The sequence below is a fragment of the Sciurus carolinensis genome, chromosome X (genome assembly GCF_902686445.1).
Source record: "Sciurus carolinensis chromosome X, mSciCar1.2, whole genome shotgun sequence".
Taxonomy (NCBI): domain Eukaryota; kingdom Metazoa; phylum Chordata; class Mammalia; order Rodentia; family Sciuridae; genus Sciurus; species Sciurus carolinensis.
This window is the reverse complement of record NC_062232.1, coordinates 57,221,319-57,241,237: the sequence shown is the minus strand read 5'-3', so window position 1 is coordinate 57,241,237 and position 19,919 is coordinate 57,221,319. Positions and strand designations below refer to the sequence as shown.

At 44.3% G+C, this 19,919-nt stretch overlaps 2 protein-coding genes across 2 annotated transcripts in view; both read right to left on the bottom strand.

Moving 5' to 3' along the window:
• Slc16a2 (solute carrier family 16 member 2) overlaps positions 1–19,919 on the bottom strand; it is a 102,174-nt gene that overhangs the window by 23,258 nt on the left and 58,997 nt on the right. The window lies entirely within an intron of this gene.
• LOC124971888 (60S ribosomal protein L17-like) lies at positions 5,862–6,477 on the bottom strand. Its single transcript, XM_047535843.1, has one exon. The coding sequence runs from the start codon at positions 6,439–6,441 to the stop codon at positions 5,887–5,889; it is 555 nt and encodes a 184-aa protein (XP_047391799.1). The 5' UTR covers positions 6,442–6,477; the 3' UTR covers positions 5,862–5,886.

Here is a 19,919-nt window from a genome sequence, read left to right as displayed (position 1 = left end):
GACTTCTTTTCAACCTCAACCACTACCTCCAGGTGAATGAGAGTTCACCCCAAAATGCCATACTTGAAATGAATGCAATGGCTTTATTTAGAAGACAACTCTGTCCTTTCCTCCTCTGAGCACCCATAGACTATGGGGTTTATGTTGGGCCTGGGCAGCGCAAGGTCAGAACCTTGGCTTTTTCAGCTCCGTTCTGGACCTGTTGACCTTCCAGATTCCTCACCCTCAAAGTTTTTTCACTCAAGTACCCAATTAGTGTCCTGGATCCTTACCCAGGCACTCAGGCAAATGTCTTTGAAGTATAGGGAAACCGCTCAGAAAAGAACTCAAATGTGGGACCAGATTCCTCATTTCTTGTTTGCCAAAAACCAAGCACTCCAAGCTCTCCCCCTGAGTTAAAAGAGAGAGAGGGGGTACTCCAAGAGCCAAACTCTCCAAATAAATTACAGGCTTTCACAAATTCTTGTTATTGTGAGGAACTAACAAAAGTTTAAATGAGGGAATGGTGGAGCAAAGCCAAGAAAGGTCAAAACTGGTTAAGGGATAGATGGGCGAGAGAGGTAAGGAGGGGTGACATGGGGTCAGAGGTGGCTCTATTCAAGAGCCCCCTGCTGCTTCCTGACAAGGTGCATAGTATAATGAAAGCATAGCAAATAGGATTAAGAGATCTCATTCTAAGCTTAGCTATACAGCTGCTATGCCCAGTACTAAGTGGAGAAAATAGCACCATGAATTGGAGTTTGTTGCCAGAAGTATCCCTTTCCTTCTGTCCCATCTCCATACCCTTTCAGAGTTCCCAGAACCTGGTGAAGAGTCTAAATCTAGATGGGATAAGTGAGGGTGGTTGGAATGGTACAGGTAGGGCAGGAGGAGAGTGTGGAGTAGGTGGCAGGCAGTTCAGGACTTGTGATGACTGTATACTGGCACATCTGGTGAGGTGATCATCACTCATTAGTCTTACAACTGAAAGCATCACATTTAAAAGGAGGCAGGTGGGCAGGTGTCATGGTATGTGTCTATAGTCCCAAATACTTGGGAGGCTGAGGTGGGAGAATTGCTTGAGACCAGGAGATTGAGGTCAGTCTGGGCAATACAGCAAGACCCAGTCAATCAATCAATCAATTAATCAATGCAGGTAAAAGCACTTCTGGCATCAGTTGGGGCCCTCCAGAGGGGAGAAATGCAACACCCTTTTTTTCCTTGGGGACTGAGCTGGCGGGCCCTGACATCCATTTTCTTTGTGACTGACCAAAAGAGGAACCTCCTGCTCAGCTTCAAATTTTAACTATTTCCCTAACTTTGCGCAGGCCCCACAGTTTAGTGCTATGTAGCTGTCTGACCAGTGAATAGATGAAATATTCTTGCTCAAGGAAGGTGAAAACAAAATCTTTTTCTGTTCTCTCTCTTCTCTCTTCTCCTCTTCCTCCCTCCTCTGCCCTCTCCTCCTTCCTTTTCTCCTCCTCCCCCTCTTCCTTCTTCTCTCTCCTTCTTTTGCAGTGCCCAGGATCAAACCCAGGGCCTTTCACATGTTAAGCAAGTACTCTACCACTGATCACCACCCCCAGCCCCCTTTTACATTTTCTGACACACAGTATGTTGAAGAGCTCTTTCTTTCCAGCTCCCAGTTTCTCTAAGCCCATTCACTTCATTAGAAACTCATAATCCATCCATTGTATCTAGAACTGTGCTACAGATCTGTAGTACACCTTTATTTAAAAACTACTCCCATGTTTGTCCTGGCATTTGATCCTCCCTGTGTTCTTTTTTTCTTTATTAAAATGTAGTGGGGTTTTTTATGGTGTGGCCCAGCAATATTGGAAAACATTCAACACCTAAATAAACCCCATTTTTATCCCTCCATGCCTCGTCTCAACACATGGTAATTTTGATGGGCTATTATCTATTTTTCAGCTTCAAAACTTTTGAAGCCAAATAATCATTGAAAACGTGTTAATTTGTTACCACTTATTTGGTCATTTGGCCTCCTTTCCCTTGCTGTTATTGTTTATTTACTTCCTTTATCAGAGTACAAAAATCTAGAGGTCTAGTTCCTAATTTTACAGATAGTCAGACTGAGGCCCTGAGAGACTCATCTTAGGAGCGACCATGACAAGTTTGAAATAGCAGGCCAACTACTGCCCCAGTCCTTCATGGGTAACTGGGCTCTACCTAATGGCTTATGGCTTACTGATTTGGCACCCACTTTTTTCAGACAATGGTCAGTTATCTACTCTAGCAGGTAAGGCAGATTACAAGTGGTTATATGCCCAAACCCCACCAGGGCTGGGAGAAACTATGAATTGAAAGAGCTTCCTCCACTCTCCTTTGAGGAGGCAGGCCTAGTACCTACAGACTTAGACTGTCAGACTCACATTGTCACGTAAACCAGAAAGAATCTTACCAGAATTGCAGAATGTCAAAGATGAAAGGGTCCTTAAGAATCATAGAGGGACAATCAAAATGGCTTCATGGGTGTATTACAAACATTTAAGGGTAAAATGATACCAATTCTACACGAACTCTTCCCCCACATAGAAGGAAACACTTTCCAGCTTATTCTAGGAAGTGAACCAGATAAAGTCATCACAAGAGAAGTATAGAAAATGTCTTTTATAAGCGCAGTTTTAAAAAAAACCCTTAATAACATTTTAGCAAATTGGATTTAATGATACATAAAAAAGACAAAGCATCATGACCAAGTAGGATTTATCCAAGAAATGTAAGGTTAGTTCAACATACAAAAATCAATCAATGCAGTATGCAATTATAACAGACTAAAAATAAAAAAAATATAATCCTGTCAATAGATGGAGAAAAGCATTTTACAAAATTCAATAGCCATTCATGATTTTAAAAAGTTCTCTCGGTGCTGGGGAGATAGCTCAGTTGGTAAAGTGCTTGCCTTACAAGCACAGGGCCCTGGGTTTGATCCCCAGCACCGCAAAAAAAAAAAAACAAAAAAAAAACTCTCTCAGCAAACTAGAAGTAGAAGGGGACGTTCTCATCCTGATTAAGAGTGGCTATGTAAAACCTATAGCTAACATCATAATAATGAAAGACTAGTTCTAAGATTAGGAACAAAGCAGTGTCTGCTCTCACTACTTTTATTTAACATTCTTCTGGAGGTTCTAGATATTGCACTAAGACAACAAGAAGAAATAGAAGACATACAAATTGGAAATGAAGAAGTAAAGCTGTTGCCATATATAGACAACATGATCATCTACGTAGAAAATTCAAAAGATTCTACCAAAAAGCTACTAGAACTAATATATGAGTTAAGCAAGATCCCAGCATACATGCTGGATGCAGTGGCGCATGCCTGAAATCCCAGTGACTCAGGAGGCTGATGCAGGAGAATTGCAACTTCAAGGACAGCCTGGATAACTTAGCAAGACCCTCAGCAACTTACTGTGATTCTGTCTCAAAAAAATATAATAATAAAAGGGGATGGGGATGTAGCTCAGTGGTAAAGTGCCCCTGGGTTCAATCCCTAGTACAAAAAAAAAAAAAAAAAAAAAAAACAGAAGAAGAAGAAGAAGAAGAAGAAGAAGAAGAAGAAGAGGAGGAGGAGGAGGAGGAGGAGGAGGAGGGAGGAGAAGAAGAAGGAGGAGAAGGAGGAGAAAGAAAAAAATCCCAGGATATATCAACATGCAAACATCAATTGTATTTATATACATCAGCAATTCATACTTAAAAATAAAAATAACATTTGCGACATTGTAAAAATTTGAAAAACATGAATAAATTTGATTGAAAATATATAAGCCTTCTATGCTAAAAGTTACAAAATGGTTCTTAGCGAAATTAAAGAAGACTTACAAAAATAGAGGGCAATATGTTGTTCATAGGTCAGAAGATATAATATTGTTAAGATGTCAACTCACCCCTAAATTGTCCTATGGATACAATGTAATCCAAATTAAAATTCCAGAAAAATTGTGGAAATTTTTAGAATTTGGCAAGTTGATTTTCAAATTTATGTGAACATAAAGGACTTACAGTTGAGAAAATAATTTTGACAAACAAATTTGGGAGATTTACATTACCTGATTTTAAGACTTATTATGAAGTTATAGCAATCAAGACAGTGTGCTATTCACATAAAATAGATATAGAGATCAATGGTACAGAATAGAGAGTCTAGAAATGGACCCACACATATATACCTAGTTGGTTTTGGCAAACGTGCCAAGACAATTCAATAATTGAAATAATTTTTCAACTATTTATTCAGGGTCAACTAAATATATACACCGCAAAGAATGAAGTTGATCTCTACCTTACACAATATTAAAAAAATTAACTCAAAATGATTCATACATGTAAATGTAAGAACTAAAACTGTAAAACAAGAGAAAATCATAGTGATCTTGGGTTAGGCAAAGATTTCTTAAAGAGAACACAAATAACATAAGGTCTAAAAATACATGAAATTGACTTCATTGAAATTTTAAAATTTACTCTTCAAAATGCTTTTAAGAGAATTAGAACATAAGCCACAGACTGGGAAAATAATATTTGCTGGTTATATGTCTAATAAAGGAGGGTGTGTGTGTGTGTGTGTTTGTGTGTGTGTGTGAATGCACATATGCACTCTCAAAACTCAAAAATAAGAAAATAAAAAATCCAATTAAAAACGGAGAAAAGGAAACTATCAGCAATGTGAAGAGAAAGCCTACAGAGTGGGAGAAAATCTTTGCCACTCATACTTCAGATAGAGCACTAATCTCCAGAATCTATAAAGAACTCAAAAAGCTCTACACCAAGAATACAAATAATCCAATCAACAAATGGGCTAAGGAAATGAACAGACACTTCACAGAAGAAGATGTACAAGCAATCAACAGATATATGAAAAAATGTTCAACATCTCTAGTAATAAGGGAAATGCAAATCAAAACTACCCTAAGATTCCATCTCACCCCAATTAGAATGGCAATTATCTCAGCCATAAAGAATACTAGCAACAATAGGTGTTGGCGAGGATGTGGTGAAAAAGGTACACTCATACATTGCTGGTGGGGCTGCAAATTAGTGCAGCCACTCTGGAAAGCAGTGTGGAGATTCCTCAGAAAACTTGGAATGGAACCACCATTTGACCCAGCTATCCCACTCCTTGGCCTATATCCAAAGGACTTAAAAGCAGAATACTACAGAGAACAACTTGAACTGTCAGCTCCAATTGCATGGCTTCTGGGAATGTAAAATGGTGCTGCTGCTTTGGAATACAGTTTGGAGGTTCTCAAATGGTTAAACACAGACCCAGCCACTTCAAAGAAATGAAAACATGTGTCCACATCAGGACTTATACATGAATATTCATAACAACCATATTTGTAGTAGTCAAAAACTAGAAACAACTCAAATGTCCATGAAGATGTAAAAGGTTGCACAAATTGTGATATATCAATACCTAGAAATACTACTCAACAATAAAAGGAATGAACTATTGATACATGCAATGACATAGATGAATCTCAAAACAATTACAGTGAGAAATCAGATAGTGGTTGATTGTGGTGATGGTTCCCTAAGTGTGCACAGATGCCAAAACTCACCAAATTGTACACTTGGAATATGTGTGGTTTATTATATGTTCACTGTTCCTCAATAAAACATTGGGGAAAAATCACAGATGGGGAAATTGAGGCTCAGAGAGGACACAAATTGCTCAAGTTTATTGCTGAGACAGAACTAAAACCCCCAACTTTGGATTCCTAATCCAGTGCTCCTTCCACTGCAGCATGATGCCTGATAGGCTTCCAGAAAGACTGCTGTTCTCAGCTCTCCTCTTCCATTGCCCTACCCTTCTGAATCCTTCTCTCCTAGAGCCCCATGGGAAAGTCTTTTTTTTTTTTTTTTTGCATTTATTTTATGCTGAATTTATTCCCGTGCCATAAGTTTTTGTTTCTTTAGTTTCTTCTGGGATATCTTTTTCTTCTGTGCAACCTCCTCTTCTGGTTTAGGAACAATCTGTTCCTTTTCAGTGAGGATCATCTCAATGTGGCAGGGGGAACTCATGTATGGGTTAATCCGACCATGAGCTCTGTAAGTACGGTGGCGCATCTTGGGTGCTTTGTTCACCTGGATATGTTCAATGACCAGAGAATCTACGTCTAAACCCTTAAGTTCAGCATTACTCTCTGCATTTTTAAGCATATGCAGCAAAAATTCAGCACTCTTTTTGGGCCACCGTCCCTGTGTCCAGCCCCATTGTTTGGCCTGGGCACACCTACCAACTCCACCATTGTAACGCCGGAATGGCACACATTGCTTCTTTAAAGTGACATCCTTCAGGTACTTGGTAGCTTTTCGGATATGCATACCCTTGATGGCCTGTGCAGTTTCACGGGTGTTCTTAAAGTGAACGCGAAGATTTGAACCTCTTGATTTGCATGACTTTGTGGGGTTTTCTGGGTCAAGAGAGTAGCGGACCATTTTCACAGATCACCTGAGGCCGCTTACAGGAAGAGGAAGAGCGGAAAGTCTTGAGATACCCTGACTCCCACCCCAGATCTGCTTTTCTCTGCTTACTCATCCAATTATTTTGACCTCTCTTAACTTAGACATTAACCAAATTCCAAGTTGCCTCTCAGCCAAGTTTGCCTACTTTGGAGGAGCTCTTCCAGTCCTCAATTAGGCAATGGCTCTATGACCTTGGCACTCTCGAACTCTAGGGCAGTGCCTGTCAGCTTGGATCTACTTCAAGGTCTCCACAATTCCACTTCCGAACTCTCTGCCCCAAAATCACTAGGAATCTACAGGCATTAAGAAAGGGTGATCAATGATCTTTCTATTGTTTACAGATGATGACACAAGGCCCACAGACTTAGTTCATGGCAGGGCAGGGTCAAGGCCTCAGGTCTCCTCCATCACAATGCCTTGTCTACTCCCTTGTCTGGCTCCTTGCCATTTTAGCATCTTTCTCTTGCAACCTCTAGGTGGTAGCTAGAGGCCTTATACTGACCAGAGTTCTGTGAGATTGGGAAAAAGAACACCAAACCCATGGTCCAGAAGAGCGAGTGTGCAGTTAGGCCTGGGCGACGGTGCCTAGAGCTCACCAGCTGCTCCCTACTAGGTTAGCAAATCTCCACACCCTCCATGGAAACATGTGGCGGCTTCAATGATCTATCCAACCACCAGAGAAGAAGCATCATGGGTCAGATGGCCAATTTTCTAAGTTCTGCTTTCAATAAGCACCAGTGCCTTTACAGAACTCAAACAAGAAGAAACAAATGCAAAAATGATAATCCCCTTTCTACCCTGAGACAGTACCTGGATCAGGCCCCAGCTTTACCTTTGAGGACACTTTTGACTAAAGAGGCAGCCAGTTTGGGCAGCTGCTTCCAGTAGTTACACTAAGGAGACAAGTGACCACTCTGTCTCCAGAAGCAACTCTTCTCATGCTTATTGTTCAGTATTAGGAAGGAAACCTGGGATAGTCTGCCTGGGGAAGATGACAATCTAATCAATCTAGGAAACCTCGACTGCCAGGATCAATATGGCTTTGATCCTCAGTGCTGAGCCAAGCATTAACATTGATTTCACAGTTAGGGGCCTGCTGCTATAATTTCATGAAGCATCAAAGCCCAGAAGAAATATCAAGAGGACAATTAGGCCATGTTTCTACCTTTGAGAAGGCATTTGCCGACAATTCCTAGGTCCTTGGATCCTTATTATAGCAGAGGGGTGGAAGTAGGTGAAAAGAGGAAAAAGGAACAGGAAAAATATGAGCAGAGCTCATTTTTCAATCTAAAATGCCTTTCCTGGGTATACTGCCCCTTTCTGTTAAATATTTCTGAGGAGGTGGGGAAACTGAGGGAAAGAGCAAAGAGACCAAAAGTCCCTTCAGGCTACAGGATATTACAGTGGTTTGTAACCTGCTCCCCAGTTGGAACCAGGAACCTGAAACCAGGCTGGAAGCTGTACCACTACAGGAGAGTTCTGGGCTGTGTTCATCTTTTTAAAATGTTAAGAGTTCAGGCTCTGGAGTCAGAGAGACATGGGTTTGGTTTTTGTTTATTTTTGGTGCTGGGGATTGAACCCTTACACATGCTAAGTATGCGCTCTACCACAGAGGCACACTCCTAGCTCAGACATAAGTTTAACAACAAAATCTACTTATTTACTAGTTGACCTTGAGACACTTTACCTCATATCTCTCTCCATTTCCTCATCTGGAAAATGGACCCTAAAAAAGTACCAATTAAATGTTTGTTTTGTGAAGATTAAGGCAACATAAGAGATCTTGCATGTAGAAATTAAATTCTGTCCTGAGGCAAGCAGATGAGGACAGTCACTCCTCAGAGGCTGCTACCTCAAACATACACCCCTCCTTTAGCCGGTCCAGGTTATCAAATGACTGTTATGCAACGGGGTATTTTTGTGTGCAGAAGTTAATGATTAGTCAGTGTGGTGGGTTCTGACAGAATTGCATGGGCTCCAGCACACCCTAAAACTTGAAATGTGGCAGAGGAAACATGATCACTGGTAAGGTGGAAGCAGGCCTTCAGCAGGGCAAACACAAAGTAAAGTCTGGGCCTAGGTTGAGCACTGGCTACTTGTCCGAGAAGTACCTCTGCAGTAAAGGTGGAGGTGGCAGAGTTGGCAGAAGGATGGGGGTCAAAGTTTCTAATCCCTTCCTCCACTGTCAGGAGGAGAAAATCATCACAAACGTAGGATGCATGGGTAGGAGGAGGGGAAGGCAACAGCCACTCACACCAGGACTGAGTAAGACAGAGTCCCTAGACTCAGGATAAACCTCTCGATGGTAAGACCCAATACCTCTGTCTTAATGTAATTCCACCTTATATTTGCAGAGTTCTTTTATCTTCTAAACCCTTTTCCAGAATTTTTTTCATTAGATCCTCAGAGCAAATGTGTAAATTAGGCCAGCAAATGTCTTCTTATACATCTTCCTTTTCTTCATAGTAGTAGAAGCAGTAGTAGTAATAGTTAACACATATATAGTACTCACTAAATGACAGGTACCATGTCAAATTTTTACACAGATTAGTTATGTTATCTCATTTAATTCTCAAAATAACTTCATAAGGTAGATAATATTGGTGTTTCATTTACTTGCCCTCAAGTAAATAAACAGACAAAGAGATACTGATGAGTAGATGTTACAATTTGGATCTTAAATGTCTTCCAAGGGCCATGTGTTTAAATTTTGGTCCCCAATGTGTTTAAATAAATATGTTTAATATTGGGAAGTGGTAGAACTTTTAAGAGGAGGGGCCTAGTAGAAGGTCTTCAGGTCTCTTGAAGATATGCCCTTGAAGGGGATAGGGGGATCCTGGTCCCTTCCTCTTCTTCTTTATCTCTTTCACTTCCTGGCTATGTGGTTTTGCTTTGACGTATGTTCCCTGCAGTGATGCACTGCCTCACTACAGGCCCAAAAGCAATGGAGTCAATGGATCATGGACTGGAATCTCCAAATTTATGAACCGAAATAAACCTCTACAAACTGTATCAGGCATTTCCTACAGTAATGGAAATCTGACTAACACATTAGACTGGGTGACACAGCAAGGAAGTGGTAGACGGGAAGACTCCAAAGCAGGTCTGCCTGACTTTAAAGTCCATACTCTTAGATAATATGCTATGTGTACTCTCTTTTGCAAAGAAAGAAATTAGGGTCAAAGAGATTGAGTGGCTTGCTTAAAGCAAACTAGTACCAGAAATAGGCCTAACTGAATTTTCTGATCCCTTTTCTAATATTCTTTCCCTTATTCCCAACTGCATTATCAAGGGCAAGCCTTCCCATCCATGGTAACTATACTCCAGGCACCCTATGGTCACTATGACCTTGGAATGTAAACATGCCATCTTCTGGCAAGGTCAGAGTTTAATCTCATTTTTTATGATACCTGCTCAGTAGATCAAGTAACCAAGGTACAAAGAAGGCAAGCAGCTTATGCTGGCTCCCCACTGTACCAGGAACAGAGAAATTCCTCGAAGTTCTTAATTCTCAAGTCTGGGCTTGTTTCACTTGAATATCTATGCATGTGCCCACAGGGCAGCAAAGAAAGCAGTGTAGCTCTAAAGAAAATCAGACAAAAGAAGCCCAGTCTGTTCCCAGTCTCCTTTTAATTGGGTCGTAGAGGCCTCCTGGCAGGGACAAATGGAGCTGACATAAAATTGGGGGGGCTGAAGAGAAAAAAGGTCAGGGGCCTGCAATGAGAGGACAAGAAAAGTTTGAAAAATCATATAATTTTGGTAGAGGTAGAGGGAAGGTAATGTCAGGGTCTTTTTAAAGGCTTGGAGTGTCTTTCTGTAGAGGTTCTGTGAGGTCCCAGAGAGGGGCAGGGTGAGGGCAGGAGCACAGGCAGAGTTGTAAACACATTTCCACCCTGGTCCACAGCCATGAAACCAACACTAAGAACCTGCCAGGATTTGGGCCTGGCGCTCAAGGATGCGGTGGCTATGGAGCAATGCAAGCCAAAAGGTCTGGCCAGTCCAAGCAGGAGGCTAACTTAAAGGGAGTTTGTCCAGTGTTGCTGAATGCCAGCCTATGGTCCATGCTTCGCCATCTGCCTTTGCATCACCTGGGTAGTCTGGGGACACTACCTGGTTTGGGAAGTACTGAATTGAATCAACTAGTATTGCCAGGGTCCCTTGTAGAGACCAAGGAGAACAGAAGAGGAGGTCAGAAAGACCATTTGGCTAGAACTCTCCTTCAGAAAAGGGCTCCAGTGTAGATCTTACTAATCCTGTAATTACTTTGTGAATGGCATATATTGCATTGTATTTCTGTGATATATGTTAGAATATGTAGTTGTTAACTGTAAATATTTCAAAAAGTGCCACAACTTTTAATGCTGTATTTTGACATTTCTTCGTGTTAGAACATCCAGAAAGCCTCAGAAAATGGATGTGTCCTGAGTCTTTCTTCAACTCTTAAATGTGGAGATCTGTGAATGACAGGGTCAGGAAACGAACTTGGATCTTCAGGGACTGAATATCCTACACAAAGTCCAAGTGGAATTTAAAAAAGATGACTGTGGTTGAATTAGTCCATTTTCTGTTGCTAATAACACAGTACCACAGACTGGATATGTTTTAAGGAAAAGAGGTTTATTTTGGCTCACTATTCTGGAGGTTCAAAATCCAAGATTGGGTGGGCCCCATTGGTTAGGTCTCTGGCAATGGCCTTGCTGATGGCAGAGTCCTGAGGCAGTACAGGACATCACATGACAAGAGATAGGGAGTGCACCATTTGCTTGTATGTCTCCTCTGGTCTCTCTCTCATAAAGCCACCAGTATTCAAACATGGGTGCTCCACCTTGATGACTTTATCTGATCTTAATCACCTCCCAAAGGCCCCACATGTACAACTATAGTCAGATTAAATTTCCACCTCACAATGGGGATTAAATTCCAACATGTGAAGATTTGGGGGATACACTCAAACCATATCCACAGGATAGCAGTGGTCATTGTGTACTAAAAGGTGTGGAGGAAGGACTAGAAGCCACTGCCAAGGAGACTGGTGTCACTTTTTTAGGAAGGTAAGAGGCAGCCCAGTCTGAGGATCTGCCTTGGGAGGAGCGACAAGACAGAATCAAATAGATGAAAGTTTAGAATAATGACACTTAGTGCTCATCTAGACCAATTTCCTCATTTTATACGTGGAGAAACCAAGACTCAAGGAGATGAAAATGTATCACCAAAGTCACCAATCTGTTGGTGCCATACTGTATTTTTCTACTACAAAAAGACAAGATATTAAACAAGACAGGACTTCATCTGGAGAAGGGGGAAGGACAAAGCTGAGAAGAACTGTAAGGTTTCAAGCCTGTACCTGCATCCTGGATAATGCTTGAACATAGGACCCTAAGATTTTCCCTGGGCCTTTGGAAGGTAGGCGGAATTTGAAGGAACACTTTGAAGAGAGTTGCTAAGGCTCTGCCCTCAGGCCTGAGTCTTGGGCGCTTGGAAGATCTCAGGGGCCGTTCCATGTGCTAGGCCAGGTGCTGGTCTGGGCTCTGGTGAAGGGTGCCCCTCTGGTAGGTTTGAGTGGAGTAACAAGTGTTAGTATAAGCCAGGCTGCCCAGCTCCTACTGCAGCCTGTTGCATTCTTCTATATGGGTGGCATTCCCCAGGGGCCAGGGTGGGGGTGGGGTGAACAAGCTAGCAAGCACCAAGGTGAAGAGGAGTAAAAGTTGTTTGTCGAGACATGTGCTCTTTGGATGGGGTGGCCTCCATGCCAAGACAAACTCCTTCAGAAATAAATATTTGACATGAAAGACTAATCATGGGTTTGAGTTTGGGGCTTAATAGAAAAGCATATGGCTTAGTTCAGGATGAATTTTTGCTGCCTGAAGTGCCATGCTACAGAAGGCAACAAATGAGATGGGAGATGAGATGGCAGGGTGGGAAGTGGATATCTTCAGTAGCCCTCAGAACTCTCCTCTAGTTAGAGGGAGACACTTTTACAAAATTGGATTTCCCAGGGACTGACAGCAAACAGATCTGGAGCAGACGTGGGGCCCACCAGAGATGGCAGTAGCAGAATGGGGTTCTTGCATCTTACTCTATCTGCTCAGGGGCTACAGCTGCACCCCTCCAACCTCCCCACTCAACTGGCCTGTGCCGTTGTTAGTAGCTGCCACTAAAAAGGCTCTTCACCAGGCCTAGAAATAGTAGTTCTCTGACCCCCACCCACCCACCTAAGCTGTTTGCTGTCTGTGCTGCCCACCAAGCCCAGGTACATTGCATCTCCAACAGGGCACAAGTAGAGGCCAGGAAACTTGTTCTATGCATTTCCCTGACCTCTCTAGTGAGAGTTTGGTCTGCAGACACTAAAGAATGGTGTGGCAATCCAGTGCCTAACTGAAGCTCTGCAAACTAAATCTATAAGTTAGCTAGTTGTTGCCTTCTATATCCTTTCAAGCATATAACCTAACCCCTCAGAACCCATTCTCCTACTGTGCAAAATTAAGGGGAATTATAATTACATTACAGGATTATTGTAAGGACTATATAAAAATGTATATGAAGAAAAATGAATGGCACATTAATAGGAGAAACATAATTTATCATCCAAACCATGTCACATTTAAGATGGAATTTTAACAATTAGAATGGAACAACTGTCACAAACTGGGACATCCAGTCATTCTATCTATAAAGGTTTACGTATTATTAAGAAAACCTGGGCTAAAGATGTAGTTCAGTGGTCAAGCATTTGCCCAGAACAAGTGAGTCCCTGCATTCAATCCCCAGAACTTGTGATTAGGGGGGGAAAAAAAGAAAGAAAGCCTGAGTTGGAGTTCTTTATAATTGAAAGCTGTGGAACTTGGAGCAAATGAACTCCCTTTCCTAGAACTCACTTTGCCCAACTATGAAACAAAGCAAACAGAATGCAAAGGGTAGGCTGAGAATTACACTTTGAGATTCATCATGAATTATGCATGCTATTCTAGAATATAACCTTGCAACAAGCACAGTTTTAATTTACGAATAACTGTAAAATGGGGGTTTCTAGCTTTCAGGTCCCTGAAATAAGGGCAAGTGCCCTATGTTCTCTAGTCCTCAGCTCCCAGCTTTGAGGATGAAGAGGCCGTATACTACCCTGCTTCAGCTTTCTCCTTATTCAAGGTCTGGTGGGGTGGGGCTTGGCACTGAAGAGAAAAGGGAGGTGAACCCAGGACCCAAAATTCTTGACAACCACTGTTTTCCAAGAACATAGAGCTTTTACCACTGCCAGCAGCAAAGACAGAATGCTTCTAGGCTGATGGGGAGCAGGTAGAGGACATGCTAGGAACCAGAGGGCCTATTCTTTTCTTTCCTTTTTTAAAAATATTTTTAGTTGTCAATGGATTTTTTATTTCATTTACTTATATGTGGTGGTGAGCATTGAACCCAGGGCCTCACACATGCCAGGCAGGCACTCTACCACCAAGCCACAACTCCAGCTCCCATTCTTTTCTTGTCTAAGAAAATACACAGCTCCTCAGCAGCTCAGTATTTACAAATCAGCCTCAAAAACAAGATTCAGAAACAAACAATGGGAATGACCAGACAGCTTAAGTAGGAATTTCCTTAGTTTTTCCTTGAAAGTTTCACTTAAACACATCTGTATGTCACTGAGCTCAGAATGCAAAGTCCACAGGACATTTTCCCATGTGTTCACTATTGCTTCTAGTATCATCCCCTGGTCCCTACGATACATAGGAGAAGAGCAGCAGTAATGGACAAAATGAGCACCTTGCTCAGGCACCTTTATGGCAATTAAAAGGACAATGTACACTACATCACAGATACAAGTTTGAGGAAGGAAAAATTTTGCTCTGCTGCATCAGCATAAAAAGAAAAGAAAACTTTTCAGAACCATTGAACTTGGGCCATGTTTGAGACCCCTAAGAACACACTTTATGTCATGAATCAATGAGAGAAAGGATGCCCAGTTTACATGCAACTTCTGGGACTGGGAGTGTAGCCCAGTGGAAGAGTGCTTGCCTAGCATGCGCAAAGCCCTGGTTTGACCCCCAGCAGTGGAAAAGAAAATAAACATGACACTTCCACACTTCTGCTTGGAAAAGCATCTGAAGCCTCCACAGTGAGCTTTGGGATTCTAACCTGCCACTTGGAGAACCCCTGGCCCACAGAAAAGGAGTCAAGTCTGGTGAGGTGGCACATACCTGTAATCCAAGTAACTCAGAAGGATGAGGCAAGAGGATCACCAGATTGTAGCCAGCCGTAGCAATTTAGTGAGACCCTCAGCAGTTCGGTGAAACCCTGTCTCAAACTGAATTATAAATTATGGGATTAGCTCAATGGTAGAGTGCTTGCCTAGCATTCTAGCATGGGCAAGGTCCTGAGTTTGATCTCCAGCACTGAAAAAAGAAGGAAGGAAATAAGGAAGGAAGGAGAAAAGGGAAGTGGAAAAAATAAATATGTATGCAGTTTCTGTTATGAAAGATCACTGAAACATCCACAGTGAACTCTGGGGTCCCATCTTGTTACTTGGAGAACCTCTGGCCTAAAGAAAGGGAATCTCATCTCTCTCCTCCAAACCCCAGAAGCTGCCCAAATATTGCTGACATGTTAACTGTCAAGGACAATATACACTATATCACAGATACAAGTTTGAGGAAGGAAACATTTTGGCCTTTTTGTATTAGTAGAGAAAGAAAAGAAAACTCTTTGCAGAACAATTGAACTTGTGCCATGTTTTGAGGCCCCAGAGAACACACTTCACATCATGACAGCCAGCAAGAGAAAGAGTGCCCAGTTTCCATGCCACTTCTGGGGTTGGGGATATGGCTCAGTTGTTGAGCACTTGCCTAGCATGGGCAGGGCTCTGGGTTTGATCCCCAGCACTGAAGAAAAGAAGAGAAAAGAAATTTACATGTAGTTTCTGCTTGAAAAGGTTGCTGAAACCTCCATAGTGAGCACTGGGATCCCAACCTGCTACTTGGAGAACATCTGGTCTAAATAAGGGGAGCCTCACCTCTGCCCCAAGTCCCAGAAGTGGCACAATTCTTGCCAACATGACAAAAAGTACCTGAAGGTCAGGCACAACCTTGGCTTTCCTTGTCTAACCTGGAGAGGAGAGACCAACTGCTCTCCAGGGCTACCTTCCTTGACCAACCAGAGCTGACTTCTCCAGAAATGGGCACAGCCAGGGCAGTGTCTGCAGCACAGGAATGCCCATGAGCCCCTGAGATGGGATCTTCTGGGTTCCCACTGTCTCCTGGCTTACTTCAGTCTGGGGTCAATCTGGGTTGGATTGCCTCTCTAGCTAGGCTGCAGGCTCCAGGTGGTGGGGGGGGACATGTGTCTCCTGTTCACTGTAAAGTGCCCAATGACTCAGCCACTATTGGATGAATAATGAAGCTGCCTGGAGACTCAGTGGTTCTCGGGTGGGGTGGTCAAGTTTGAGTCCCAGCTCGGGCACCTGACCTCTTTCCTGCTATGTGCATGCACGTGTGTGCACATGCAAGCATGTGTCTTGTCCTCCCCCAGGAGGACTCAGGAGCTCCTGAGTGTAGGGACCACAGACTGGTTTTAGTTCACACCCCAACTGTTCTCTCCTAGGTGACTGGCTCTCCATTTCACAGTCTCCATGCTACCCAGGAAAAATCCCCGCTGAGGGGGTGAGTGTCCACCCCTCATGTACCCCAGGTTCCCCTGTCTCAGCTCTGTGCCACCTCCAGCAGTTCCTAGTTCCTTGTCTGGAAGATGGGGAGCAGGGCTAATGCAGGGCAAGGAGCCACCTGTTCCATGATGGCCCATCTATGCTTTGCCTGGACACTGCTGCCTCCTGAACCTCGGGATCAAGAGCAGGGACTCGAGGGTGCAGACCTCACTCTCCCACAGTGCCTTGAGTTGTGGTGATGAAAATGCCTGTCACTCACTCAGGCACTTCTGGGAAGATCAATATACTCAGGCCTTAGCGAGAGGAAACGGGGGTGAGAGACAGGAGGAAATAGGCAGGAAGACCCTCCTGGCAGGAAAGGTCATTAGGACCAGGAACCATTTACCAAGGAATGTGGTGTCTCCTTTTGCTGGAGACGACAGAAACTTGGAAGCTAATGGGTCCCTCGAGATCATCTGGCCTAGGCTCTTCGTTGTCTAGATAAGGAAACTGAGACCCACAGAGAGGAAGGTGCCTGTCGGGGGTCGCAGAGCTGCATGACAGAAGAGCAGAGACCAAGCCCTGAAGCCAGGACTCTCTGGCCAGAGTGGTTTCCGCTACTCCAAGCTGAGAAGCCTCCTCAACCGCAGGACACCCCAGCTGACTCTGGAGCATCTTTGCTGTGCAGGTGAGGACTGCTTGTGGTCCCCAGAAGGGTAAATGGTCAGAGGCAGGAGGCTTAAGCCCAAAGCCCTTATCTTTAGGATACTCAGGCCCAAGCTGTTCCCGGACACTGCTTTGCCTCCTCTGAGGACAAGTCTGGCCACTGTTAACTCTGGAGTGTGTGATGGCTGGCTCTGGGATCTGCCTGGGCTCTGGGATCTCTCCTCAAAAGCCTGGCCAGTAATTTCAGCACTGCCCGCCCCAAGGCTTCAGGACAATAGGCATTTGGCTCCCACTTGGTAGCACTTTCCAAATGGTTCTGACTGAGGTTAGGCTGGGGTGGGGGCACATGCACCCAGGATCCAATGTCCCTCCCTGCATGTGCACAGCTGCTGGATCTGGGGAGACCAAAGCACATGCACCCAAGGGTGTGGGAAGCTGTACTTATTTAGTGGAATCAGACTAGGTTGAGCCATGGGACACAGAGGCCTGGCTTCTAGGAACTGCCGGGAAGCATGTGGCACTGTGTGCAAGTGGTTCCCTGTCTCCTTCTGGAACTTTCCCCCTAAGAGAATGGCTTCCCTAACTCCACCCTATCCTGTCCATCACAGAAGAAGCTCCTCCTGGTCCTTGCCCACTGTTCCTGTGTGTCTAAATAAAAGAGAGTTGGGCGAGTTGTCCTTGTAAGAGGCCAGAGCTGGTCTGGCCAGACCCGTCACGCCCCCTCTGATAAAGAGTACTGGCTCTTGTGTGTTGATTGAGTAGAAAAGTTTTTTGAGTAATATATAGAAAAACCACCAACATCCTCCTCTGGCAGTTAACCCTTTTCCCCTCCACGCGGGACTTGGCAGACTTGGCACAAGGGTACACCTGTGGGGACAGAGCTGGGCCATTAGATGAGAGGAGATCACAGGAGGTGGAGCTGCACTGGCCTTTGACAGATGCTGGGTGGGATTGGGGTCAGGCATGGGGTGTCAGTGGTAGGGGCCTCCCCTGCCCTCACTTTCCTGCAGGCTGGGCAGGTGGTGGTGGCAGAGTGTGGGGGTCAGGGCATATGCAGGAGTCAGGATGTCCCTCCCTCACTGGGTGACAAAGAGCTCTTTATTTCACTGCTTTGAATGTCAGTCTCATCTGGAAACTTGGGAGCTAGTGTTGCCTGATGTGGGGAAGGCAGAGCTCGTGGTGGTCTCAGGAGGAGCCCAAAGGTCAATGGTTCTGGGACAATCCTAGTTCCTGTCACTTCAGTCTATTCAAGAGGGGAAACTGATGGAGTAACACGTGGATTTAATGTAGATCCTGACTGAAATAAAGTGGAAATATCCCTACAAACCTAAAGGCTTCCATGACAATGATGAGACAGACATTTGGATATGGACTGGGTATTTGATGGTATTATGGGATGATAATTATTTTAGTCTTTATAATGATATGGTACTGGTGTTTAAAGAGGTGCTATCTTTCAGAGCTACATTCTGAAATTCTTAGGGATGCATTGGTAAGATGAGTGGCCAGGAGGGGATAATCCCTGAAGCAGGTGTTGTGTACAGCAGGGCTCATTATGCTGGTCTACTTGTTTACAGGCTTGAAATTTTCCATAACAAGCTTTACATATGAAATAGAGAAGGGTGCAGGGGAAGGTGTTTACCCAAATGTGGCTTATCTGTCCCCCTTTGGAAGACCTTTCACGTGGAGAACAACTTTGGAAAGGTGAGAAAAGCCTTGGGTTAGTTGACTGTGGTTGTGAGCATCAGAGTCGCAGCTGGAGGTGGCCTGTGTCTACAGACAGCCATCTTTCAGCCCCCTCGTTCTGACAGCATCTGTGCTGCTCTGCTCAGCCTGTGGTGGCAGGTTTGGTTGCCAGGCAATGGAAGGTAGAGGCCAGAAGCCCTTTTCTTGGGAGGGAGAAGAGGGGAGGGAGAGAAACAAGAAATAAGATCCTCATGGAAGGCTTGTTTCTGTCCCAGAACTCAGCGGGGGGAGAGATGGAGGGTCCCTTGATTCCAGTTTCCCCATGGCCCCAGTTCCTGTGGTTTGCTCCTGGGGGCAGCCTCACTATGAGGGCTTGAAGTCCCGGATAGTGGTGGGGAATGCTTGCACCTGCACCTCCTGTGAGGCCAGGCACTCTGTGACTAAGGAAGATACCCATTACCACCCTTGCACAAAGTCAGAATTCCAGAAAGGTCTTTCCTGTGCACTTCCAAACTCTTGTTTTCAAAACTTCCAGGAAATCAAGCTCAGCAAATGGATAACCTGCACTGGCAATCAACCAGAAGACAGGAGGGAGGGGGTTTGGGGGTGAGAAATCTATCTTAGCTATCCTCTGGGAGGAAGAGACTGAAGCCTCAGGAGCTGTACAGGGGCCTGGCAGTTTGTCTCACATATACTGACCTGTTGGGGGGATCCCTTGTTCTGGCATGGAGTCAGATCTTACTTTGTGAAAGGTCGTATGGGACTGATCCAGGCTCTGATTCTGTTTTCTGAGCTCTAGTAGCAAGTTTTCTTGTATGGTCCCTCACCACCTTGAGGCTCAAACGAACTGGGATTCCTGTGTGCCCCCACCTTTACCCTAGGTAGGAAATGCTCTCACCCAGGGTGAAAATAACCTGGACTGCCCCATTCTCACCCACCAGGCCAGCCTGGAGGAACCAACACAGCCCATGGCCTCTGTCCCTGTTTAGTGAGGGTACCTCCTAGAGCCACCCTGCTGTGATCAGGAGTTGCCTCCCACTGGCCTAGGAGGTGGGATTCAGAGAAGCTCCAGGCTGGCCGCATGGTGTAGGGTGAGGTTATTCAGTTGCCTCAATTATCACTTTTCAAGAGCCAGCACCTGAGAAAAGATGGGTGTCTATGCTCTATGAGAAAAACATCGGGGAGGCCAGCAGTCAATAACTAAGTAAGAGCAAGGCCCAGACGGCCCCCTCTTTCTGCAGCATCTTTGTGGCTCCTGGTTGCTAGGAGCTGGTGCTTCCGTTGCTAAGCAACGGGAGCCTGGTGGATTAAAATCAATTTCCTGAGCTTGCTGGAAGGGGGAGGGAGAGAAAGTGGAATGCAGATGCCTTGAGAAATCTCATCCCTTCCTCCAAGCTTTGCTGGAAGGTGTAGGTGGAGAGTGAATATGCACCAGGTACTCAGTATAAAGATCTAGATTAATGTTGGCAAATAA

Bases quoted from the DNA above. Each gene is read 5' to 3' on its own strand.
- LOC124971888 (XM_047535843.1), bottom strand. From the start codon at position 6,441: ATGGTCCGCTACTCTCTTGACCCAGAAAACCCCACAAAGTCATGCAAA.